The 25,518-nt window shown below is 44.6% G+C and overlaps 2 protein-coding genes across 6 annotated transcripts in view; both read right to left on the reverse strand.

Moving 5' to 3' along the window:
* Positions 1 to 26: 26 nt before the first annotated feature.
* LOC306925607 (E3 ubiquitin-protein ligase TRIM35-like) lies at positions 27 to 14,077 on the reverse strand. 5 transcript variants are annotated; one of them, XM_079504551.1, is made up of 5 exons: positions 13,951 to 14,077; positions 11,333 to 11,391; positions 10,656 to 10,790; positions 4,474 to 5,291; positions 27 to 1,329 (listed from the first exon to the last, which is right to left on the reverse strand). In XM_079504551.1, the coding sequence occupies exons 4-5, from the start codon at positions 5,188 to 5,190 to the stop codon at positions 427 to 429; spliced, it is 1,620 nt and encodes a 539-aa protein (XP_079360677.1). In that variant the 5' UTR covers positions 5,191 to 5,291; positions 10,656 to 10,790; positions 11,333 to 11,391; positions 13,951 to 14,077; the 3' UTR covers positions 27 to 426. The 5 variants fall into 5 exon arrangements, with proteins under 5 accessions (XP_079360677.1, XP_079360676.1, XP_079360678.1 ...); XM_079504550.1 differs by having other exon boundaries at positions 10,656 to 10,814; XM_079504552.1 differs by lacking the exon at positions 10,656 to 10,790.
* A 2,452-nt stretch (positions 14,078 to 16,529) lies between these two features.
* LOC306924932 (IgGFc-binding protein-like) overlaps positions 16,530 to 25,518 on the reverse strand; it is a 36,645-nt gene continuing 27,656 nt past the window's right edge. Inside the window, exons 28-38 of the mRNA XM_079503613.1 lie at positions 25,113 to 25,258; positions 24,306 to 24,655; positions 22,884 to 23,107; positions 22,297 to 22,438; positions 21,230 to 21,566; positions 20,716 to 20,832; positions 20,357 to 20,458; positions 19,480 to 19,675; positions 18,745 to 19,020; positions 17,887 to 18,023; positions 16,530 to 16,847 (exon numbers count right to left, since the gene is read on the reverse strand). Of these exons, the coding sequence (XP_079359739.1) occupies positions 16,572 to 16,847; positions 17,887 to 18,023; positions 18,745 to 19,020; positions 19,480 to 19,675; positions 20,357 to 20,458; positions 20,716 to 20,832; positions 21,230 to 21,566; positions 22,297 to 22,438; positions 22,884 to 23,107; positions 24,306 to 24,655; positions 25,113 to 25,258 (2,303 nt within the window). The 3' untranslated portion in view covers positions 16,530 to 16,571. The remainder of the gene's footprint in view (positions 16,848 to 17,886; positions 18,024 to 18,744; positions 19,021 to 19,479; positions 19,676 to 20,356; positions 20,459 to 20,715; positions 20,833 to 21,229; positions 21,567 to 22,296; positions 22,439 to 22,883; positions 23,108 to 24,305; positions 24,656 to 25,112; positions 25,259 to 25,518) is intronic.

A 25,518-nucleotide genomic window follows, 5' to 3' on the forward strand; every position in this document is an offset into this window, starting at 1 on the left:
ACATTTTTTACAAATAAAACACATAATTGTTTTTAAGTTGAAAGTGTTTAATTCTTTGTTGGATCCATTGGAACTAAAAACAAATCCCATTTCCTGAAGATTAACGTGTTTTCAGTTTCACACCTCTCCTGAACAGAGACAATGAAAATAAAACCAACAAAAAAAAAATATTTTAAAGGGCAAATTCCAACACATAACATCTACAGTAACTTAAAAGAAATATCATGGATCATTTTCGTTGCTGTCGGGGCTCCAAGTTTGTTACCGCATTTATGCCCTACTTGGTCACATGAGCACAAGTAGCAAAAACAACAGATCTACAATGTCAAGTGTCGCATCGCAATGTGCTGCGAGTTTGTAGATCAGCTACTTTTCTTTTTAAGTGAAACTGTGGAAATTGTGTCTGTGGGTTTTATAATCTTTGGACTATTTGAAAGCATTAACAGGACAATTGTGACTAGTAGTAGTAATAGGATCAAATTGGAACTCTTGGAATTCTTTTGAGCGGTTTTGGACAGTAAGGATAATGTTTTGTGATGTGTTGTGGTTTTCCAGAGAGACACAGACCTTCCGAGTTAACACCTTCAGAGGGACATCATCAAAAAGACAACGAATGTAAGGAAAGACTCTCCCAGTGAACTTGGTGTGTGTGAAGGTGTGCAGGTGTGCATTAGAATCAGAATCGGAGAAGGACAGCTCTCCTCTCTCCCAGTCCAGATGGACTCTGATCCGCCTGGGTTTCTGGTCCACAGAGAGCTCCGTCTCTGAGCCTGACGAGGAGACTGCTGTGGCATTACCAAGATCCATCTTCTCAGACTCACCTGGTGAGTAGACTGCTGTGTATTTACGGAGATCCATCTCTGACCCCGAGGAGACTGCCTCACCTGGTGCGTCAGACTTAGATTGACGCTCAAGCTCTAGTGTCCAGTGTCTCCCCGCTCTGTGTCGCCTCTTCCTCAAAGGCTCTTCTAACGCACCCAGTTCCCAGTAGGGATTGTCTCCAACCTCAACATCCCAGGTGTGAGACCCCGAGCTGAATCCCTCAGAAGCCCGGACAACTTCGTCCAAGTCAAACCTCTCGGGGACGTCGGGGATCGTTCCACAGTGTGTCCAATCGTCGTAGTGCACACTGGTCAGGTCGTCGGACAGGACGAGATATGAATGGGCAGTGTTGGGATCCAGGATGATAGGCGTGTAGGAGACAATGTCCTTCATCTTGTCCCAGACTTTGAAGGTCAGGTTGCCCAGGTGTTTGGCCATGTCGATGAGCGCTCCTTCTGGGAGCGACGGTGGATCCGGCAGCCTGCGGTGGACTCGTTCCACAGTGGCCTTGTAGTATAGGGATGAAACAGTCAAAGTAATTGATTATAGACAACAATCCGATAATGTGAAATAATCAATTGATGATCTATCCCTATGTTGTGCATGTCATAATAGGTAAATGAATACTTTCACAATATGACAAAAACAACAAACGACTGAACTTACCTAATCCATGAGCTCACAACGCATAGTAACGCAACCAGGGGTCATCGCCATGTTGGCTTGTGGTGGACATTTTTGTCAACATAAAATCTTTGCCACGGACGTACAAAATCAGTGTACAATAATAATAAAAATACCAGAAACGCATAAATAGATAGCCCTGAATAACAGGTATGCAACTCTGAAAGTGTTCAAATCCAAACGGGTCCATTTGAACACTCTCACCCTACGTTTTAACAGCGGGCGACGGACAGACGAATTTTCCGGAAGTGCATTACATGTCAATGGGACCCGGCAACTACTGGCGATAGAGGCGATAGCAGGCGATGGTCGAAAAGTGGGCGGAGGAACGTCGGCCCGAAAAGATACAAATAATGCATCTTTTGGGGCGACGTCGCCCGGCGATAGTGGGCAATTGGGTGATAGCCAATGAAATTCAAGCGACGCTCGCCGTGGGTCTCTAAGGTCTCCCGTTGTTAAAACATAGGGTCAGAGTTAAGGGGGTCTTTGCAAATAAAACATGTGAGAACCACTAGTAGTGGACTCATAATGTGCCATAATAAATAATTGCCATACTTATTCTGGAGAAAACCTGGAGACTTGACATTCAGTAAGTGGGTGTTATGATACAAATGAGAATTATAATGGTGTGTAAAACAGAAAATCTAACGTTTGACAAGAACAAGTCTTTACCACGGACACATTTGTCCGTGTACGGAGATGTTGGTGACCCCTGGACGCAATGCATTGTAAGATTACTAGAATTTCGCGGGCCTTCGGCCCGCTCATCCCAGAGTTGCGTTGCCCCGCGTTGCGATACAGAAGTCCACAGATACAGAAGTCCACAGTGACACGCGTTGTATGCAGCTGTTTTGTGTTGCAGCGCGTGCGCGCGCGCGCGTGTAGTGTTGTTGTTATCCATATATGCGCCTCGGTTCGTCCCGTTTGTTCCACGCCAGGTGTCGACGCAGTCGTTTGTGCGATTGGCGTGTTTGCATTATTGTAACTGTAGGCATACCATATTCTGAATTACCAAAAAGGACACATGCGCGCGTGCATGTGGATGTGGATGTGCTCATGCGCGTGCACGTCGTGCACGTCGTGCATGTGCCGTGCGTGGGCGGTTCTGTTAAATTGAGATGTCAAAAGAATCTATAGCCTAACAATAAATGGATCAAATATGCTCTGTATTAGTTATGTATTTATTTAAAGCAGTGGCTGTGAAAGGTGTGATCCAGGGACCCTCATGGTTCCTTGAGGGGGTTCCAAATGGACCCATTATAGGTCTGTAACTGTGAGAGTGTAACACATGGACCCAAATGGACCCTTACAGGTCTGTAACTGTGAGAGTGTACAAATGTAACCAAATGGAGTGTTGTATAACTGTTAACTGTGATACTGTAGAAATGGAATGAAATGGGACTGTTATGGGTCCATTTGGTTTGACTCTCAGAGTTATGGGGGTCCTTGAAATTAAGAAGTTTGAGAACCTGTATGCAATGGCTTATCTGTTGTAAAAAGAGAGACCAGCCTATTGTCCAAACCATCATATGTTATGCTTTGCTAGGTTGTACGAAATAATATTGGGTCATTATAATTTGCAGGACTCACCGCGCGCACAGCTGCCTTGTCTGTGTTGACATGACATGGGCTTGCAGGACAGAACTTGTATTTGTGACAGACACATAGTTCCTTTGCAGACAATACAATGTGCTTCTCATTGGTCAGTCACAAAGCTAAGAAAACAGCAGCCTACTTTTTCTGCATGTCAATGATGAGATAGTTCTCCGCTGTCTGTCTATCTGCAGACAGCGGAGCAGCCAGCGAGCCTTTCTCTGATCTGCGGTCGGGACCAGTGGTAGTGGTGTGAGCGTGCAGCGCATGCAGAGTTATGAAGAATACACATTCCGGGGTTCGGGCTGAAAGTCCACCTCTCACAGTGTTTTGCCACTACGAACCATTGAACGTGCATTGTAATACACATTGGTGTGAATGGTCTGTGAGCGTAGCGATACACTACAGGCGATACGTGTGAAACCCCGGACATTTGAAGGAATGTATAAAACCACCCGGACTGGCCGGACAGGCCCCCAGAAGAGGACGTATGGTAAACTGTGTATGTAATCGCGGCGCTGTCCATCCAAGTTAGAATGAGTGTGTGTGTGTGTGTGTGTGTGTGTGTGTGTGTGTGTGTGTGTGTGTGTCTGGCTGCCCTGTGTTTTGCAGCGTGGGGATCGCCATGTGAGGGGGCTAGCCAATAAGGGCCCTGTGTTGCATGTGGAGAATTCTGTAGGTTAGTGTGTGTGGTGCAGCCGAACGGGGTGGTGAGAACATGAGGGGGATGTAGCACAGCAATCGGTGACCCCTACATTAAGCTGTGTTGCTCCCAAGATGCAGTGCAAATGCGTGTTGTAAGCAACCGTAGCCAATGGGAAAACAGGATGCAGTGTTGCCAGGTCCGCGAATTGTAAGCGAGTTGTAAGTAGCGTGTTGAATGGCATTTTTTCTGGGCTTGTTTTCATAGACGTGGCAACAAATTAGGCGGGGGTGTCGGTGCTTGTGGCGTGTTTGTGTTTATTATTGATATTGATATTGTTTGCGAGTGTGGACGGGAGCCGGCTTTAGTGGCAGTGCGATGACAATTTTTACGCGGCTGGTGTCGAGTGTGGCCGTGCGGCGCGACATGAGGAGATAGCCGTGGATCGACGCGGAGGGTAAGGCTGTGTCGTGTTAGTGTGTTGTTGCAGTGTGTGTTGCAGCGTGTTGCAGCGTGTCAGTGACGTAGTAGCTGGTGCCTTTTGTTCCTGTGCGTGCTTTTGGGCACATGTTTTCAATTGTAATATAGGATAGATCAGTTTTGCGACAAAGTTAAAATACCACTTCACTTCATTGATTCATCGTTATATTTAATAATATATAAAAGTTTAGAATCACATAAAGTAATCGAGAGAATAATGTCAAACAAACTATTGACAGTTGCAGCCCTACCTTGTAGTTCTGAATGAACGAGACGTCGTCTGCCTCGACGTCTCTGATGGTGTCGGAAAGGGCCGTCATCTCTCTGTTCAGCCCCTCAAACATCCCAATCACCGTCCCACTCTTCTGCCTCTTTTCTTCACTCACCGCAGAGATCCTGGCCTCCTCTTCCTGATCCAAGAACTGCCGAAGCTTCTTGAACTGTTTCTTTATCTGCCTCTCCGTGAGCTTGGCCTGCTCCTCGATCAGCTCTGCTGCACATTCATAGTTGTATTTACCCTTCTCCTCCCAGTCCTCCATTTTCCTCTTTAAGGGCCTCAGTGACTTCAGGGGTTCTTCCCTGAGACACTGAGCCGCTTCATCGATGGGTTTGAACTTGTGTCCGGCATGCTTTTCGGAATCGCGACACACCAGACAAGCCAACTGTTCGTCCTCCAGACAGAAGAGAAGGAGTTTCTCACCATGCCGAGTGCAGATCGGAGACGTATGATTTCTCTCCTCTAGGAATGTCTCGCACAGGTTCTTCAACGCCAAGTTGATGGGAGGTTCATCCTGTGAGGATCTGGTGTTGCAAACGGGACACTCCTTTGTTGGCTTGGCCGTCCACCATCGCTGCAGACAGGCTTTGCAGACACTGTGGCTGCACGACAGGAAAACGGGACATTGAAAAATGTCACGGCATATAGGACAGGTGAGCTCCTGTTCCCGTTGAGTCAAAAAGGAGGCCATCTTGTCTTGTTTGCTCTCTCTCCTCTCCTCTGGAATGCTCTTTGAGGTCGACTACTAGGCTGTGAGCCACTTCACTGCGGTGATTCAACTTTACAGCAGTTCTAGTAGAGGAAACGAGAGTTATAGCATTATGAGTAGCATGTATAGCAATATTAGGCTGGGTCTATACAGTACTGTTAAACACAACTTTAGTTGTTTGACACTTTGTTGGAAGGAGCCAAGTTGGAGTTATAGAGCAGTAGTTCCCAAAGTGGGGTTTGGGGACCCCTAGGGGTCCTTAAGGGAGTTCGGGGGTCCCCAGCTAAATGATAGTTAGGAACCAAATGGACCCTTAGGGACATTGTACATTGATTTTACAATACTAGTCCTTACCCGTTCTGAATATATGAACAGCAAATGATGTTCAGTGTGGGTAATGCAATGTATTAGATCACATTACTGATAGGGAGGGAATTGTTTTCAGATGATCGTGGGAAGTTGTGTTGGGCACAAAAGTAGGCTAATATGGATGGATGGATGGACGGACTGATAGATAGATGATGTTGCTGGGTGGCCAACCGTTAACCCCAACACCAGGGCTCCACCGGACGCGTTGCGTCTCCGTCGCGTGCGTCAAAAAACACACCGGTTCAATTTTAATGCACGCGTCGCGTCTCCGTCAACGCAACGCAACGCGGGCAGTGGAGCCACCCTTCATTGATTAAAAAGGGAACATTCCCTGACGGTGACGGAGACGCGACGATGACGTGACGCCCTGGTGTAATGGCTACTGGTGAACCGATCAAAACTGGTGAAAAAACCAAAAGCCTTTTAGACTTATGCAAGGCAATGGGAAAAATGTATTCACTAATAGTAGACCTATATAAATTAAACTTTTCGTTGGCAAATAAATGCTGTAGTACAATCATAAGTACAGCATTGATGTGTGATGTAAATTTGGTGGTGAAATTCTGCATATAAATTAAGTTATTGAATATTTTCACTTTCGGTGTGGCACTTTATAGACGGTCCCTAACCGCCCAGCTAACCTTAGAATCAACTCGGAGGTTCAAGTGTAGGCTATGGACAGGACAGACATTTTTCGGTGCTTTTATAGATACACTAGACAGATAGATACATTGGGGTCCCAGAGATTAAAATGCCATTAAATAGGGCAAGGGTTCTAAACCCGTGGGTCGCGACCCCTCGGGGGGGTCGTCAAATTATTTTGGGGGGGTCCCCAAATAAAATTCAAAAATATTTTTTCAACTGAATGGCTGTAAAATGGAAATGAAGAGTTTACATATAGTACACATAGTACATGGTAGCCCTAGAATGGCTCTGTTGTTACATACAGTATATACAGTATTTCACATACAGAGCCATAGAACGGTCGCGGTTACTTTCATGTCGGACGTTAACTGGGCGGCCTTAATGTGATAAATGCTCCGTTTGTACTCACCCATTAAATAATTCCAAAAACGTGGAGTGAAATATGGTCCTCTAGTTTTATATCCATGTGACAGTTCTGGCACAAAACGTGTATTTAGTCAATTATCTCCACTTTTTCAAGAGATGCACACGGACGTCTTTCTCTCCGGGCGAGGGGGGGCCGAAATGATCGATGAACTGATTTTACGAATACGTCCTGTTTACCGCAGACGTCATCACCAATTGACAAGGGAAACACAAAAGTTTGGGTCACACAATTGGCAGGTGCCTTGCGATAGGTGCTGGGTAATTAATCACACCACCTGCCAATTGTGTGACCCAAACTTTTGTGTTTCCCTTGTCAATTGGTGATGACGTCTAAAATCAGTTCATCGATCATTCCAGTCCCCCCTCGCCCGGAGAGAAAGACGTCCGTGTGCATCTCTTGAAAAAGTGGAGATAATTGACTAAATACACGTGTTGTGCCAGAACTTTCACATGGATATAAAACTAGAGGACCATATTTCACTCCACGTTTTTGGAATTATTTAATGGGTGAGTACAAACGGAGCATTTATCACATTCAGGCCGCCAAGTTTACGTCCAACATGATGGTAAGCACGACCGTTCTATGCCTATGATACATGAAAATTTACGAAGTTAATTAAATGATCACAGGCATTCTAGGTCTAAGTACATGGATACACCTTCCCTAATGATTATATCTGGTTTCAGTATTTATTTATGGTGTATTGTCTCTATTATTAAGGTTATTGTAGCAGTCAATTTATATTGGGGGTCGGGAGGGGGCGGGGCAGGGGTCCCGAGACATTGCCAAAGCATTTCCGGGGGTCCCCGGCCAAAAACGTTGAGAACCCCTGAAATAGGGGACCGTAGACTAATTCAGTTCAAACAGGGGGTCCTTGAAATTAAAATGGTTGAGAATCACTGCTATAGAGCTGTAAAAGTCTTCTCGTATGGGGGTCCGCGGGGTGATAAGTGTCGATTTGGGGGTCCTTGACATGAAAAAGAGTAGAGTAGCCCCTTTAGGAATCGGGACCATTGTTTACATTTTCTGTATTTGCGAACCCAAAAACAGAAAAGGAATGGTCCCGACTCTCCCCGACTCCCGAAAGAGGCTGAGTAGACTCTGCTAAACCAATATTCCAGAATACCCTTATATACTGATACTGAACAAACAGAGGGAGCGAGCGACAGGCTGCATGCATGGGCGTAAAAAAGTTTGAAAATATGAGAACCACTGGGTTCATAACGTTTGTTTCGTTTTGATTGATTGATTGATTGAAATATTTATTAACAGTTTGCAGAATTACAGTACATTTGACGATAGTCGTGCAAATTAAGCAACAATAATATTGAAAACTACTCACTTCTTGCCACGCAACTTGACGCAAGGGACGAACGAACCAGAAATGTGTCGTGTGTGGGTCAGCAGTGTGGCACTGAGCATAATTTAATTTTTCCAATTCGGGCACCAAGGAGTCTGGAGAATAGATATATTTATTTAGCATGCTTAATGATTAGACAGAACAGCTGTGTGGAGGAGGCAGCGTCACCCTCTTTTCCTTCCTACGTGACCACCTGACCTGAGACTATTCAAAATAGGTTCCGCTTGGCTCAGGCTGCAGTGTTGCCATGTCTGCATATTAAATGTTACAGTACATCATTTCGTCTTGTACTAAAGTTAAAGATTCTTTAAAGTAGTGTTAGTAGTAGAAAGAGTAAAAATGTGCACCGGTATTTATTAATAGTCAGCGTACAGCAGGGTTGGGTTGGAACAAATTGAGAGGTGATACAGTTATGAACACTCACATTTGTGAAGAAAGCTATTCAGGTAAGCATTTATTTTGAGGATTGGTCACAAATCTGGCTAACTTTCCCTAACTAGTAGTTTGTTCAGCTGGTGGGCAAATTACACACGGTTATTTAGACAAAATATGTGGTTGCACCCGGGTGTTGCGCGCTCTGAAAATAGCAGATCTACAAGCTCACAACGCATTTCAGCATGCCATCAAATGTAAAATGAGGCATTAAGACGCCATGAAGGCACCGCCCACATACATTTTGTAGACAAGATGTATGTGTCCCCCAGGGCTCTGTACTTGGTCCCCTCCTTTTCATAATTTACATTTTACCACTTGGACAGATCCTCCGTCACCACAACCTCCAGTTCCACTGCTACGCCGACGACACAACTGTACCTCTCCACCAAGACCATTACCGCTGCCACCCACTCCACCCTCACCACCTGCCTCACAGACATTAAAATATGGATGCAAAATAACTTCTTAAAACTCAACTGCAATAGAGCAATTGCAATTGCCCAATAGAGCACCGAAGTCTGACGTCACTTTCAGTAGAGGGCGCCACACAGGTTAATGTATTTTTGAGTGGTGTAAACCACTCCTACAACTGGCTTTGTTAGTCTGTCTGTCTGTCTGTGCGTAAAAAATGAGCATGGTTGCTACGGTCACCCAGTTCACCCGGGTGTGATTTCATTACGTCAGACATTACGTCAGACCACAGCTGATCAGGCTATATAAGACCTTACACCACTCAGTTCACACGGGTGTGATTTTTTTATTTGCAGTGAAATCTCCATAGGGCGATTTTAGGTCACTTCATAAGAACTGTGTTTGAAAAAGAAACTGACCACCCCGGCCTTTCTGTCAGGGGAGTGGCTGTGCGTCGTTAATGATGTCCATTCATATTTGATACAGCCAGTTTCTGGAGAAAATGGAATTAATGTGGCCGCAAAAGCCTTGAAACTACATATGAAGGCAATGTCGCTGCTAATATACGTCACTCCCAGCTGTCAACACATTGCGTTCCTGCAGCTGGTGGTGACTCGACTCATGGGTCAAAACTAATTGAAGACTTGAGGCCGATTCCAGTTCAGATCTGTTGCTATATTCTCAAACTTTCACGTCAAGGAACCCCCAAAATGTATTTGTCTGCAGACCCCCCACTCTGGGTCATTTGGAGTGGCTTAACTAAGGAAGTCCATTATCCTATATAGTGTGGCTTTCAAGATATTTCTATTTTGGCATTCAAGGCTGATATGCCTGGATTTTATTTTAATCTTTATGACCCAACAAGTATTTAACCAAGCAATGTGAGATTTTAGACTGGCTATTGGTGAAGAGATTTGCGGGGGAAATGGAGGGTGCCTAATATAGACCCCTGGGGGACTCCAGTCAATTAAGTAGACAGGATTTAAAGCTGCACCATTTAACTTTCCTCTTCTACCCCCGATTTGAACATGGTTTCCTGTGCAAGTGCTGACACATTTGATCATTGAGACAATAGAGCCTGCTTACTCCAGGGGATGAATTGAATCAGGTCAACACTTGTGTCAGATCCTAGTGTCTATTAGGTATCATCCATCGCCAAGGACTTATTTAACTTCTTTTTCATGATGTCCTGGAGCGCCAAGGACGTGTTTTATAGACTTTTTTTTGAAAAAAATAAAAATATATAAAATCAAATAAAATATATATGGTGGCGGTCTGGGCCTTTTGGCGCCCCCTGGTGGCGATGAATGAGTTAAGACATGACCTTTGACACAATGTAAATGTCTCAATAGTAGAGCAGGGAGACACAATACAACCACCCCAATTGTACAACTTACTCAACCAATACAAGTTGGACAAAAATACAATTTATTAATGCAGTTGTAAGTACCGGTAGATACACGTTTGAGAACTGGACATGGGTGAAACTCTTGGACATGCCCGTCTTTGAGACTGAGGTGCACTCGTTGGTCCTCCGCTGGCCTGCTATATCAGAGGGGTTGTGTCTTTAACTGGACTGGCAGGCTGATCGCACTTGTGTTCACTTTCCGTTCCTACACCAGTAGGCGTAGGACCCCCGACATCCTGGCAAATAACGAGTATTACCATATATCCTAACACTTCAATTAGGTGATCCAATTGACCTTAACCACCAACCAATTGACACCAACCAATTGACCTTAACCACCTAATTGATCCAATTAGGTGATCCAATTAGGTGGATCAAATAACGAGTATTACCATATATCCCCTCCTGCCAGTGGTCTGAGTGGTGTTGTTCCCGTCGCTCATCATGTCAATGTTGGCACGATCTGTCATGTTGTGGCCGCCTCTCACCATGCTGCTGGGGTTAGTCATGGGGGCGTCGTTGGGATTCTCCAAGGGGAAACATTAGAAAGCCTACTTTCCTTAGTGGACGCACTTTGAGCCCCCCACCACACGTATAAACCAGGGCTGGACTGGGACAAAAATTCGGCCCGGTCCTTTTCGCGTGAATTTGGCCCAGACCGGCCCACCACAACCAGCGCGCAGATAGCAGAAACTCTACCGCCCACTCCGTCGAGGCACACAAACAAACAAGCCCTAATACCACCACTTTTACAGAACAACATAAATGATACAAACCAACAGACAACTACACAACCCTTTGTAGAGGGTTTGTCAATCACTGATACAAGTACAGTGACATTATCATGATGGCACTGGCAGAATGCCCGGACCTTTCCTGGTGGCCTGCCGCCTATTGGCCTGCCTGCATGTCAAAAAAAAGAAAATAAATCATGGCGGACCCCTACGGTCGCGGCCCACCGGGAATATGCCCGGTACGACCTGTGGTCAGTCCAGCCCTGGTATAAACAGTACTTTTTGGCCATCATGTCAATGTTGGCACGGTCTGTCATGTTGTGCCCGTCTCTCACCAATCTGTTGGGGTTAGTCATGGGGGCGTCGTTGGGATTCTCCAAGGGGAAACAGCATCCTGTAGACACAGTTGGCACAAGACATTGCGAGTTTTAATACAGCTATGACTTGAAGCTCATTTCTTCACAGGGGAATATAGCCACATTAAGTTAGAGCCGTCCAATATTTGTCGATAGCATGACAGCAGCACTGACGCAAAGCTTGTAAACCTGGAGCAGTGGGGATTATTACCTTCAATGCCCATGTAAAGGGATAGTTCACCTAAACAACAAAGGAAGACCATTTGTGTCTCAATATGGAACCACTGCAGGTGCCGGTGGTAATGAAATTATTGGCTTAGGAATGCAACAAAAAAATCTCCATGAAAGCAAGTCTCCATGGGGTGAGCTAAATGGGTTCATGTGTTTGGTCCGACGGAGCATTGGTCCGAACGACAACCTACCTCAAACCCTCACCCTAACCTCCCTCGGGGCAGCACACATAAACCTAGCCATAGCTCTAATGTGTTGCATTTATAGCTATGTTACTCTCAACTTCCGCCGCTCGCATGAATGCAGACCAGTCTCTCGTCTTTAGCGTAAATAAAAACAACGTTTGCTACTCACCAAAACAAAGGCGGGTTGTGTCATTAGAAAGCCTACTTTCCTTAGTGGATGCACTTTGAGCCCCCCACCACACGTATAAACTGTACTTTTTGACCAAAAGGGGATTTTATTTCTACCGGGGAAAAAAAGACTGTTACTCCGCTGTGCCCTCTACCGATATTGCCCAGATAATTGCCTCATAGAGAATATTTTTCAAAAAAAATAGGCCTACCGTTTATATGTGTGGTGGGGGGGCTCAGAGTGCGTCTACTAAGGAAAGTAGGCGTTCTAATGACACAACCCGCCTTTGTTTTGGTGAGTAGCAAAAACGTTCTTTTTATTTACGCTAAAGACAAGAGGCTGGTCTGCATTCATGCGAGTTCCGGAAGTTGACAGTAACATAGCTCTAAATGAAACACATTAAAGCTATGGACCAGAGCTAACCTAAACCTAACCCCAACCCTCTCCCGACCCCCAATGCACCTCGGACCAATGCTCCTTCGAACCAATGCTCCGTCGGACTATAGTATGCCTCCCGAGCTAGATAGAAAGACATTTGGGGGGGGGGGGGGGGGGGGGTAGACTCTCTAAGTGCCAAGTACTATAGAGCGTCGCAGGCCCTTGTCGAAAGACCCGGAAAATAATTCCCCATTCATTTTCCTCATAAACTTTTCAAAAAAGTATTTATTTAAAGACGTTTACGCCGCGGACAAAGCCAACTCTTGTCGTGACAAATCATGACAATAAACACAATGTTTTGGGCCGAACAAATAATTAGAAAGAAGAAAATAACAGCAGGTTACACTTTGTTGTTTTTCTTCTTTGTAATTATTTGTTTGGTCCAAAATATTGTGTTTGTTGGCTTCGTACGACGCTTAAAAAGGTATTTAAATAAATACCTTTTGAAATGTCTATGGGGAAAATACATTAGTTCCTGGGCCTGGCGTCACCATGAAAGGGGGTGGGACTGTGACGCTCTATAGGCTCAATGCATAGCAACCACATTGGAAAGAAATTGGGCCTCGATCTTCCTTAACAGGTCTTACCAATACCAATCATTATACTAATTAAAACAGTACCGTGTGACCAAGTACATTTATCCAATCTGTATGGCAGAGTACTGGATGTTATTACAATATATACAATCTGTGTATGTTAATTAGTATAATTGGCAACTTTGTAAAGACCTGTGAAGGAAGCAAGGAAGAGGCACAATTTCATTCCGATATGGCTACTGTGATAGAGCCCATTAGGATACAGAAACACTACTGTGATAGAGCCCATTAGGATACAGAAACACTACTGTGATAGAGCCCATTAGGATACAGAAACACTACTGTGATAGAGCCCATTAGGATACAGAAACACTACTGTGATAGAGCCCATTAGGATACAGAAACACTACTGTGATAGAGCCCATTAGGATACAGAAACACTACTGTGATAGAGCCCATTAGGATACAGAAACACTACTGTGATAGAGCCCATTAGGATACAGAAACACCAACACTACTGTGATAGAGCCCATTAGGATACAGAAACACCAACACTACTGTGATAGAGCCCATTAGGATACAGAAACACTACTGTGATAGAGCCCATTAGGATACAGAAACACCAACACTACTGTGATAGAGCCCATTAGGATACAGAAACACCAACACTACTGTGATAGAGCCCATTAGGATACAGAAACACCAACACTACTGTGATAGAGCCCATTAGGATACAGAAACACCAACACTACTGTGATAGAGCCCATTAGGATACAGAAACACCAACACTACTGTGATAGAGCCCATTAGGATACAGAAACACCAACATTTACACCATAAACTCATCCCAAGTCAGACAGACGGAAATGATTAGAATTAATTATCTGGAGCTGTATATATTCAGGTGACATCATAGAATAAATGCCCCCTCCAAACTACCAGCAATTATAATATTTCTCAAACATTGTTTAGTCTTCCTATGAATCTGCAACAGACATACAATTTAATTAATGCATATTGGAAACAAAAAGCTTTTACCTTGGGAAAACCAATAAAGCACCAGCGTCACGAGTACACGATTGCAAACTGTGGCCATTGCTCTACAATCAGACATGCTGAGGAAGGAGTGGCTCCCCTACCCTCAGCAGAGGTTTTAAGGCTTGGCTCCTGGTCCCACAGCTGTTCATGATCAGCCCTAATGAGTGGAAGAGTTGCTCACCTGTCTGTCATCACCTGTCTGGGGGGCGACAGTGACTCAGGAGGTAGAGTGGCGTTCGCTCCCGGGGCTCCCCCAGAGATAGTGTTGATTGTCGAAGTGTCCTTGGTGCCTTGCATGGTTTCCTCCACCGTGTGTGTGTGTGTGAGTGTGTGTGTGTGTGTGTGTGTGTGTGTGTGTGTGTGTGTGTGTGTGTAATGCCTGGCACACATTTATCTCTTTAAAGCGCCTTGGATAAAGGTGGTATAAATGCACCATTTATCGTTTCATTTTTTGCATGGGGTGTTTTTTTTTTTTTTTTAATAATCTTATCTTAATCTTTAATAATCTTTATCCCACGATTTTGTAACCCATTTTTCACCCCCGTGTCAGTTATCTAATGTGATCCTGGGCTCTACACACCCTCCGCCAACCTGGAAAGAGCAACGGACTTGAACTCATGCTTCCTTCATGCATGAGGAATCATGGGGTGGTTTTGATTATAAAATGTAGGCCTACAAGGCCTACAATGTACTGTAGGTCCATATTGTGGGTTATATTGGTCAAAACTAATTGAAGACTTGAGGCCGATTCCAGTTCAGATCTGTTGCTATATTCTCAAACTATTTTACGTCAAGGAACCCCCAAAATATATTTGTCTGACAACGCGTAGCACTGCGACGCGTTGAGAGCTTGTAGATCAGCTATTTTCAGGGCGCAACCCAGCCCTCTTTAGCCCATGGAGATGCGATGTACGAACATGGATTTCTAAACAAATTTGTTCACCGCAAAAATACTGCATTCAAGTTCAGGACAAAGCAATTCTCCTGAATGCTGCCTTCCGCTTTTTTTTGCTGATGGGTTCCCAGTTTGCGCATGAAGCCAACAAAACAACAATTCTACGCACATTCACACCAATTTTAATGTTGAAATAGAATTAATCTAATTGAGCTAAATGTGTGCACGCCTGCATGGCCATTGTGTTAAACTTCTTACGTTCATGTCTTCCAATAAACCCATTGTACAAAATCAAGCATGCATACTATACTAGGGTACCATAATATTGCAGTGTTGTAAAGTTCGTAACGTTTGGACATGTGTGAATGTGTGGCCAATTTGATACACACACATTAGCTACACTTGCTGTATGATTTATAGAACAAATAGATACCGTGCTGTATAGAGCACCGAAGTCTGACGTCACTTTCAGTAGAGGGCACCAACACACAGGTTCATGTATTTTTTTATTTGCATTGAAATCTCCATAGGGCGATTTCAGGTCGCTTCATATAAGAACTGTGTTTGAAAAATAAACCGACCACCCCGGCCTTTCTGTCAGGGGAGTGGCTGTGCGTCGTTAATGATGTCCATTCATATTTGATACAGCCAGTTTCTGGAGAAAATGGAGTTAATGTGGCCGCAAAAGCCTTGAAACTACATATATGAAGGCAATGTCGCTGCTAATATACGTCACGCCCAGCTGTCAACACATTGCGTTCCTGAGATTCCTCGTTGACGTAAGCTCAGTTGGTGGTGACTCGACTCGTACTAACCACGAAACATTAAATATCAATAAAATAAAAATAAACGTAATTGACATTCAGTTTCTGTTGTGCGACGGGCAGATGCAGCCACCACTCTTTGGGTATATTTGTACATTTCCACCTTCAGTCGATGCTTCATATCCATATGAGTGAAAAGGCCGGGGTGATCGGTTTATTTTTCAAACACAGTTCTTATATGAGGCGATCTAAAATCCCCCTATGGAGATTACAATGCAAATAAAAAGTACATGAACCTGTGGACTGACGCCCTCTACTGACAGTGACGTCAGGACTTCGGTGCTCTATACACTGTCTGTAAGGAGTAGTAGATGGAGCAATGCATGTCTGAGGAAAAGTATTTCACGCACAAGAAAAATGCATTTAAATGCATCTCAATCACAGAGTCAAAAGGCATTTACAGTACATGTGTGTTGCAGAAATGTTTAATGTATTCCTTGATAAACATCAACAATCGATTGCATGTGTATTGATGCATCCCCAGAATAATACTTAATTTATATAAAATTCAGGCTTGCATTCACCGTAATGTAATCCTAAACAAGAGCCTATCATCATGACTTCACGATGATAGGCGTCATGACATCACACTCACAGTATACCGTTATATACTGTACATGTACCTGTATACTGTATACAATATATATTATGCAGTACTATACTGTGTATGGACCCTATATCCACTCGAGCATTAAATACACTTTGACAAAAACACAAGATGAATGCAATTTAAGCTCAAACACACCTGATCAAAGAACTGCAGTACAAATATCACAAATCATTTAGAAAAATGATGATTTACCCATAATCATTCTAACCCTTACATTCGTTTTCAAGAGGGTAAAAACAGTACAGTATTGTGTACTGTACTTAAAGTAAAGATACTGTCCTTGCTTGCCACTTCATCCATCAAACACATTATCCACAACTTTCTTTATAGCGCCGAAGAGATCAAACCCTTGATTAGACTCGTCCTTTTGGGAATAACAGAACCTCTTGCCCTTCCTTACGCCACACTTCTTGTTCCCTGTGCAGGGTTTGTCCTCGCAGGACACCGTACCCCCTCCGCTGCAAACACAGAAGCGCTGGCAGTCGGCGTCGGCGTAGAACTTCACACCGGATGGAACATAGCGGCCCTCGAACTGACAGCCACACTGTGACAGCCGCACACAGCCATCCTGAAAGAGCAAAGAGCAGATGTGAAGGTGTTTTTTTTTTTTTGCCAGGTGCGTGAAAAGCGCCTGGACTACATTTGCTACTGCCTCTAGTAGCGACTGTAGTGGGTACTTTTTCATGATTGGTTGCCTCGTGTCTAGCCTGCTTCTAAGCCAATGGGAGACCTACCCATAAAACCCATGGATACTCTGAACGCTGCAACGTGAAGCCGTGAGCTGAGGCAGAGGCTGCGGGACACACAAACTGATCATACTGTAGATGTTCGTAAACGAGAGCTTTCTGCACCTGGCAGTTATTCTTTTACATTTACCATATTGTAATTTATTAACCACTAAATCCCTTTGTCGTGCTTTGAATATAGTGAAAATAACCGATAGGCCCATTATTTATTCTGCATTTGAGCCATGGACCACCATTTTGATGAGATTTAGCCTCTCAGACCCAAGAATATGTTGTTGTCGATCGCTGGATAAGATTTTGTCCACAATTCCATGCTGCGTTGATAGTGTCTCTCCATAGGAGACGACAGGCAAACGTTGATCAAAATATCAATTTGACATTCTGTAATTGTTTAGACTTCTTGTAAATGAAGTAATGTAGACGCTTAACAGTAATGTAACTCTTGAGAGCGTAAAATGAAACCAAATGGTTTAATTAAGTTCTGTAAGGGTCCATTTGGTTACCAACTCTCCATTTAGTTAGGGACCACCTGGAACCCCCTCAAGGACCACTGGTGGCCCCCGGACCACTGGTTGAAAACCACTGTGCTATTTTATTTTATTTGATTTATTCATTCTTCACATTTCGTGAATGTTTTTGACAATTTATTGTAACTAAAGCTCTGGAAGTGGTTAAGAAGTCCACAGCATGGGTAAGACATGGGCTGTTACCTCACCTAGCTCAGTAACCAGGCCTGGGTTACAGACACAGCCTTCGAAGGAGTAAGACATGGGCTGTTACCTCACCTGGCTCAGTAACCAGGCCAGGGTTACAGACACAGCCATCGGAGGGGTAAGACATGAGTAAGACATGGGCTGTTACCTGGCTCAGTAAGTAACCAGAGTTACAGACACAGCCTTCGGAGGGCGGGACTCTGCACTTAGAAGCTGGAGTGGAGCAGGTAACAGGACAGCCTGGAGCGGACAGACTGTACCGACTGTTGGCCGGACAGTTCATCGCTGAAACACACACACAATACATTCATCACTAAAAATAACAGACATTAATATACAATACGCCACTGAAACACAGCCAATTATAAACACTAGGACTGGTTCCCGTGGCTGTATAGAGCACCGAGTCGGTAACGATGGAAGTTGGAGATCCATGCCCCACCCGGCTATGCGATACCCGTACACGTGTCCGAGTACCCGTTCCACACATCTGTCTGTGTCCCTTGACTCCCTTGTATGCCCATATATGGAGATTTACTGTATCCGTCTTTCTGTGTCCCTTTATTTCTATAGAGTATGGAGTTCTGTGTCAGGCATGCCCAAATATGAAGTGTTGTTATGTCAGAACACGCCAGCTCCATATATGGGTGAAATAGGGGTGATCAGGTCCATAGCCCGGGAAGAGGCCTTTTGTGGCGGTTCTGGACAACCGTGGGTCCGACCGACTCGACACCGGGCACTGCACTCCCTGTAGGGGTGTGGAACGAGTGTGTCGAATTTGAAGTCGGTGGGGCACGGTTCTCGAGTTACCTGGATTAAAGATGTACGTACGTACTGTACGTATTAGTGCATTTATAGATTCATAGCTCATAGCTCGAGTGTCCTCGAGCAAGCATTCAAACAAATTCACTGCTCCGATTGCAGAGCACTTTTAGCTGCTTTTATGTACTGTAGGTGCTATACGATTAAACATATATTTTGAATTCTAATTCGTATTATAACTTACAGCAGAAGTCCTTGGTCCTCCAGTTTTCTACATTCCCGCCCACTTCCTGACACTCTTGCACATAGTCGGCGATGATGTCACAGGCGGGAGCCTGATCCTTCCCAAGGGTCAGCGTCATGTCGTAGATACAGTCGCTGCGGAATTGCTTGGAGTCGACGCGGCTGACGCAGTCTCGCAGGGGGCCGTCCTTTGACACGATGACCTCACAGACCGCCGTGAAAGCGTGTGGTTTACCAGCAAAGATACCAGCCAAGAAGGCGGGAGGGCAGTCTTTACCTACAATCACACAATACACAACAACATACACTTCATCAATGCTCTTTGTTTTCTTTTCTCGTTTTTAGCTCAGCCTGTTGTGTCTTTTTTGTATGTTGCATAAATTATATTTGAAAAAGGGGGTAAAAAAGGGGGTAAAAAAAGAGATTTCTACTATAACCAAACATTTTATTTAACCACTAAACCTACATATACATCAGCTATTTGAGAATAGCCCATCTACAAACTCACAGCGCGTCGTGATGTGATGCATTTTAACAGCTTGCATGGGGATCCCTGGCACAGCCGTCTTTCAGATGGGGGGGGGCTAATGGGGGGGGGGGGGGGGGTCATTTTGGGGTGCTTCTAGGAAAACTTTGAGAACCGCACTGGTGTAGATCATACATGTTTTTGTATTGTGGAACGCTAAAACATTTGAACACTAAATGAAGTGCATTTCAACAAAACATTCCGACGTACACTCATGAGAGCAGCTCGGCACGTTGGCCAGCCATTGGCTCAGTCCAAACTCCGTGGCGCTGGAGGCTGCCTTCCCATTGGGCAGCGTGAGGTCATCTTTAGGATCACCATTGAGGTTACCGCAGAGGCCGCAGAGGGTGTTCTGATAGGTTGTTGCCACCTGCACCCTCACAAGACTCCGCCAATCATAAGAGACCTGTAACAGTAACAGAATGTTGACGTTCTTTTTTTTTTTTTTTTTTAGCTCAATTGCACCCAAAAAACCTGAACTTTTAACATTCAGTCGATTTTCTGTGGTCTGGGTGGGGTTTTCTGGCTCAAACAAGTGCTCTGATTTGCCTGTGGACTGTGATGTAACAATGACAACAATTTGCCAGCAGGTGTCACTGTTGAGGTATTTTGCCTGTTTTCACTGCAGCTCAAAAGGCTTCAGAACACACAGAGAAAATCCCAGACCACAGAAAATCCACTGAACTTTCAAAAAGGTCAGGTTGTGTGGGTGTAATTGTTTTCTACTCGAGCAGAAACCAAAAGTAGCTCACAGCGTGTCGCATCTGGACACAGATCAGCATGTAGATCGGCTATTTCCGCTATTTGTGAAACATTTTGAAAATGAGTTAAACCATGTCTGTGGGTTTTATAAATACTTAACCAATGAAAAGTATTAACAACAGATTGTGTCTAAATAATAACTACATTGGAACGCGGTTTCTTTTTTCCATTTCCTGAAAAGTAACGGATTTGGAGATAACATGTAATGTTTCCGCGCAACAGCAACGATATGCATTATGTATACTGTATATACTGTATAAACATAATTATATTTTCTATATGCATGTATAAGGCTAGCTAGTGTGTGTCTGTGTCAGAATGTGACCTTCAGGAAGTGGGTCTCAATAACAGCCAATCGGTTTCCTCGATGAACCCGGACCAGTGACTGATTGCAGGAGTAGGGGAGATGGACCGCCTCTCCATCCACCTGCACAGCACATGTCATGCACGCACACACACACACACACGCGCACACACACACACACACACACACACACACACACACACACACACACACACACCTTTAGCTTTACAATAAATCATGCATGCATTTTCATGTGGTGGTTTGATGCGTGTGTGTGTGTGTGTGTGTGTGTGTGTGTGTGTGTGTGTGTGTGTGTGTGTGTGTGTGTGTGTGTGTGTGTGTGTGTGTGTGTGTGTGTGTGTGTGTGTCCGTGTCCTCACCAGTACTTGTCCTGGGTAGTCCAGGGCCAGTGTAAACGAGTGCCCATAGACGTTAACAGTCACCACTTTAGCATAGGACACTTTGGTGTTCCCACGATTATTGCTCTCCAAGCTCACCTACCAGTGGAGAGGAGAGGAGGAGAGGGGAGAGGAAAACTGAAAAACCCATGTTTCTATGTCAGTCGTTCTCAAATATTTTCATGTCAAAGACCCCCAAGATTAAAATATGTTGTTCCAGAATCCAGGGACCCCCCAGAAGCAAAGATTTGAGTAAAAAACTTTGGCTCTGAAAGAATATATATTCAAAGATTTGCGCCACATTTTCATTCTTTTTCAAAAATAGCAGACCTACAAGCTCGTAGCGCGGCACTCGGTGCCACGCTATGATCTTGTAGATCTGCTATTTTTCAATAGCTAAAGTATAACATAATGCTTAAAACACCAAAAGGGGTTCCCGCCCAAAATGGGCTATATTATCTCGTTCTACTCTACTTACAGCCTACACCATGTTTACCTCAAAGCGCTCCAACCCTTCCGTCTCGTTGCACACGCTAGCCAGACGGTACACACAGTTTCCCTGGAAATCAAACTTGCGACCGTCAAAGGTTCTGAAGTGCGGGTCTCCCTGGGCCTGGCAGGTGCTGAAGGTGACCGGGTAGCAGTCCTGGACTCCGTCCACCACGGAACAATGTTCGCCGGCCTTGCATCCCCGCCGCTCGCACGCCACCTTCTGCGTTGCCGGGTCGCACGCGCACTTTGACCTGCACCGCTTGTCCGCCCAGAACACCTCGCCGGGAAGGTAGTACCGATCTTCATGGTTACAACCGCAGCCCTTCTCCCTGATGACACACCTGGGGATGATCAATGCCAGGGTGTCAGAGAATGTGCCTGCAGTGCTGCCTCTATACTGCAGTGGTTTTCAACCGTGTTCATATCGAGGCCCGTTATGTTTTCTGCATTTGAGCCACCATTTGATGAGATCTAGCCTCTCAGAGCCAAAACCTAAGAATGTTTTGTTATCCTTGGATACCTTTCGTCCACCATTCCATGCTGTATTGATGTTGGTACCATTAGGAGAGATAACAGGCAAACGTTGATACTATAGGGACATCCCTATAGTATCAATATTATATCCATATCATGATATTAGACTGGATATTTGTGATTTTGCATATTGTACTATCACTACTGCCATATCACTGCCATATCACTACTGTGATATGGCATGTGTTCTATAAAAATATAAATATCGGATCGGGAAAAATCGGTATCGGCAGAATTAAATGATCAGAATTGGATCAGGAGCAAAAAACAACGTGTACGGGACATCCCCATCAGTGTCCTTCTGGCTTGTTCTGTGATCTGCAGCACTATCTATAGCTCCAACTGACAAAGAGGCCTTTATAAATATCCAGAACATTGAAATTCATTTTTGTTTTACATAAACAACAAACGTTGTGTATAGCTGTTGTCAGAAAGGCAGCCATGACGATCAAATGAAAAATAATCCAAAAGCTCTACTGACTTGTGTCCACTGAGGACATATCCCTTACTTGTGTCCACTGAGGACATATCCCTTACTTGTGTCCACTGAGGACATATCCCTTGTCACAGAAGCAGCCCTCCACACAGGTCTGAGGACAGGACTCGGCCTTTGGACCACAGGTTTCTGGACATGATGTTCCACAAGTTTCATAATGGCTATTAGCTGGGCAGACCAGGGCTGGAAGAGAAGAAGAGAGGAGTAAATATGTATGTAGATATTAGTGATGTACCGAATATTCGGCATTAAAATGGCTAAAAATGCATTTTCGGCCTATTCGGTTTCGGCCCGAATTGGCAGAAAATATATCACCGAATAGTGTATGCAATTAATGCATTCAAAAGAGCTGAATAAATGTTTTATGGACCCATAATAGTGATTATTCTTTAAGTTAAGTTTTGCCATAACCATTTATTTTTGCCATAAATCAGGTAGCTTTAAGGTACGGCCAATGGAAAAAATATATATAATATTAATCATATTCGGATATTCGGTTTCCGGCCAACTGTTTCCTATATTCGGTATTCGGTTTCGGCCAAGAAGTTCCCTTTCGGTGTATCCCTAGTAGATATGTAGTACGTATGTATGTACGAGTGTAGTCTACCACTGTAAGTAATTAACGTACGACAGTTGGCAATTTCCCTCCATGGCGACACGTTGACTCCACCCTCCTGGCACTCTGCGTGGTAACTGGCCAGAGCCTCGCACAGCACCTCCTGTCTCCCGTCGTTGACACACACGTCATACAAACAGTCCTGGGCAAACTGCTTCACCGGCACTTTAGCATGGCAGCCGGAGAATGGACCCGTCTTATTGGCCAGTACGCCACAGTACTGTGGACCGGCAAGTCTGCAGTACAACACAGGACAAGAGTAAGGACCTTTTTTTGGGCACTTACAGTATTTCTACATTGCAGTATGTTACTTGTTACTTTTTGAGTGGTGCAACCACTCCAAGGAACAGCAATGTCCGTGTTAACCTATGTGACTATATGTATGTGTGACTATGAGTACCAGTAGGGGCAAAAGTGGCGCTGTTGTGCCAGAAATGGAGAGAGAGAGATAGTGCTGCACTGTTGCCTGCTAATGAGAGAGAGAGAGAGAGGGGGGGGGGGGAGGTGCACCACTCAGTTCACACGGGTGTGATTTTTTTTTAAACATTTTGAGTGGGCTACCTTTTCTACCACTGCTATTTAAAGAAGCTATACTGTATAACATGCATTTTAAATTTGTTTTTAATATTTAATATCGTATTGTTTATGCCCCTCAAGCTTATTTCTAATGGTTTGAGCCTAAATCACCACTCTAATGTAACCAGTCCAAGTAATTACTTGCGCAAGCAGAGCGTGCAAGTACTGTGATTGGCTGGGTATGTCGGTGTTGTCCACCAGCCAATAAGGGACCACCATTATTTTGGTGATCGGCTGGGTATGTATGTATGTAATATGTATATATGTATGTATGTATGTCAGGGTAAGAATGGTGGTCCCTTATTGGCTGTTGATGGTGACGTAACTCAGGGGTTCTCAACCCGTGGGTCGCGACGCCACTCGGTGGCGCGCTATGAGCTTGTAGATCTGCTATTTTTCATTAGCTAAATTATAACATAATGCTTAAAACACCAAAAGGGGTTCCCGCCCAAAATGGGTTAAGGTTATTGTAGCAGTCAATTTATATTGGGGGTCGGGAGGGGGCGGGGCGGGGGTCCCGAGATATTGCCAAAGCATTTCCGGGGGTCCCCGGCCAAAAACGTTGAGAACCCCTGACATAACTAAGGTACGTTTCAAATAACGGGCCTAAAGGATTTAGAACAGCAGTTGTAATAGACATTAGTTAGTAGCAGTATCCTTGCACGCTTGGCACCTCAACAGAGTGCATTTCTAGTGTCTTTCTGGCCTCTGAAGCAGTTTTAGCTGATATGCAACTTATTTAATCTTTGCGCAAAAAACACAATTTTCTTTTTGAAAAGTTGAATTTCATGTTCTAGGACCTTTAAATGGAGGGTCTTGGTGGCTTAATAATGATGACTTTATTAGTGTAAACAGTACCGTAGACGGTCTTGAGTGGCGCACTGAGGACACTTCCCTTCGCACTGATGGTAACAGAAAACATCGTCGTCGGCGACGCTCCACGACTTCGCCCACTCCACCACGGTGGTCGCCGCGGTCCCCGTGCGCGTGGCGGCGAGCTCGTCGCCTCTGTCGCCGTTGTAGTTGCCACAGAGACCGCCCACGTTGCCGTGGAAACTGCTGGAGATGGACACCATGATGAGCGTGGACCAATCAAAGGTCACCTCCACTCCGATGTTGGCCTGGAGCACTCCCCTTATTCCGGACTCCGTTATGGAGATGCTTCCTCCGTCTAGTATGATTGGCAGTCGCATCCTGATGCCGTCCACCTAGAGAGAGAGAGAGAGAGAGAGACAGACAGACAGACAGACAGACAGACAGACAGACAGACAGACAGACAGACAGACAGACAGACACGTTACCGATATGTGTAATGTCATGATGTATATGCCTTTCACCGTACAGCAGTGGTTCCCAAAGTGGGGTCCGGGGACCCCCAGGGGTACCTGAGGGAGTTCCAGGGGGTCCCCAGCTAAATGATAGTTTGGAACCAAATGGACCATTATGGGTCTGTAACTCAGAGTGTACAAATGGAACACTCTCAGTTAAAATAGCATTTATTTTGCAATATAAATTGGATTCACACGCATAGAACTATAACTGAGTTTTAAACGTTCAAATTAAAGAAAAACGAAAAATAAAAATCAATGAAAATTAATTTCATGAAAGCTATTCGATCAATCAATGAAATGGTGTAGAATCACTCTGTTCCAAAGCGAGTCCCACCTCCACGGTGCCACTCTGTCCTCTGAGGATGTCGATACGGTGGCCCAGGAGGTCCACGCTAACTGAACGCGTGAAAGAGCCCACATCGTTTCCACGAAGCTCATTCTTGACCGTCACCGTCACCTGGGGCAGACTGGGGTCGTGACCTGGTGGGGGGACATTGTGAAATGGGTTGTTGTTGATATATGCATTTTTTTCCAAAAATAGCTAAAATCGCTAAAACAAAAGAAAGCAGCAAATGAAAAAGAAAAAAAACTCTCATCTTTAAGTTTTTCAGGCTACTTTTAGGCTTATTTTTTTCTTTTACTACTTTTGGTTGCAGATCGGCTATTTTCACTAGTTCGGGTCCCGGGGGCAAATGTAAAATTTCTCTTTTGGGTCTTGAGCTAAAACGTTTTTGAAGTGG

Source organism: Electrona antarctica, assembly GCF_951216825.1.
Source record: "Electrona antarctica genome assembly, chromosome: 6".
NCBI classification, from domain to species: Eukaryota; Metazoa; Chordata; class Actinopteri; order Myctophiformes; family Myctophidae; genus Electrona; species Electrona antarctica.

Bases quoted from the DNA above. Each gene is read 5' to 3' on its own strand.
- LOC306925607 (XM_079504552.1), bottom strand. From the start codon at position 5,190: ATGGCCTCCTTTTTGACTCAACGGGAACAGGAGCTCACCTGTCCTATA. The intron at 1,330-4,473 runs GTAGGGCTGCAA...CTATACTACAAG, and splicing joins CGTTCATTCAGAACTACAAG to GCCACTGTGGAACGAGTCCA.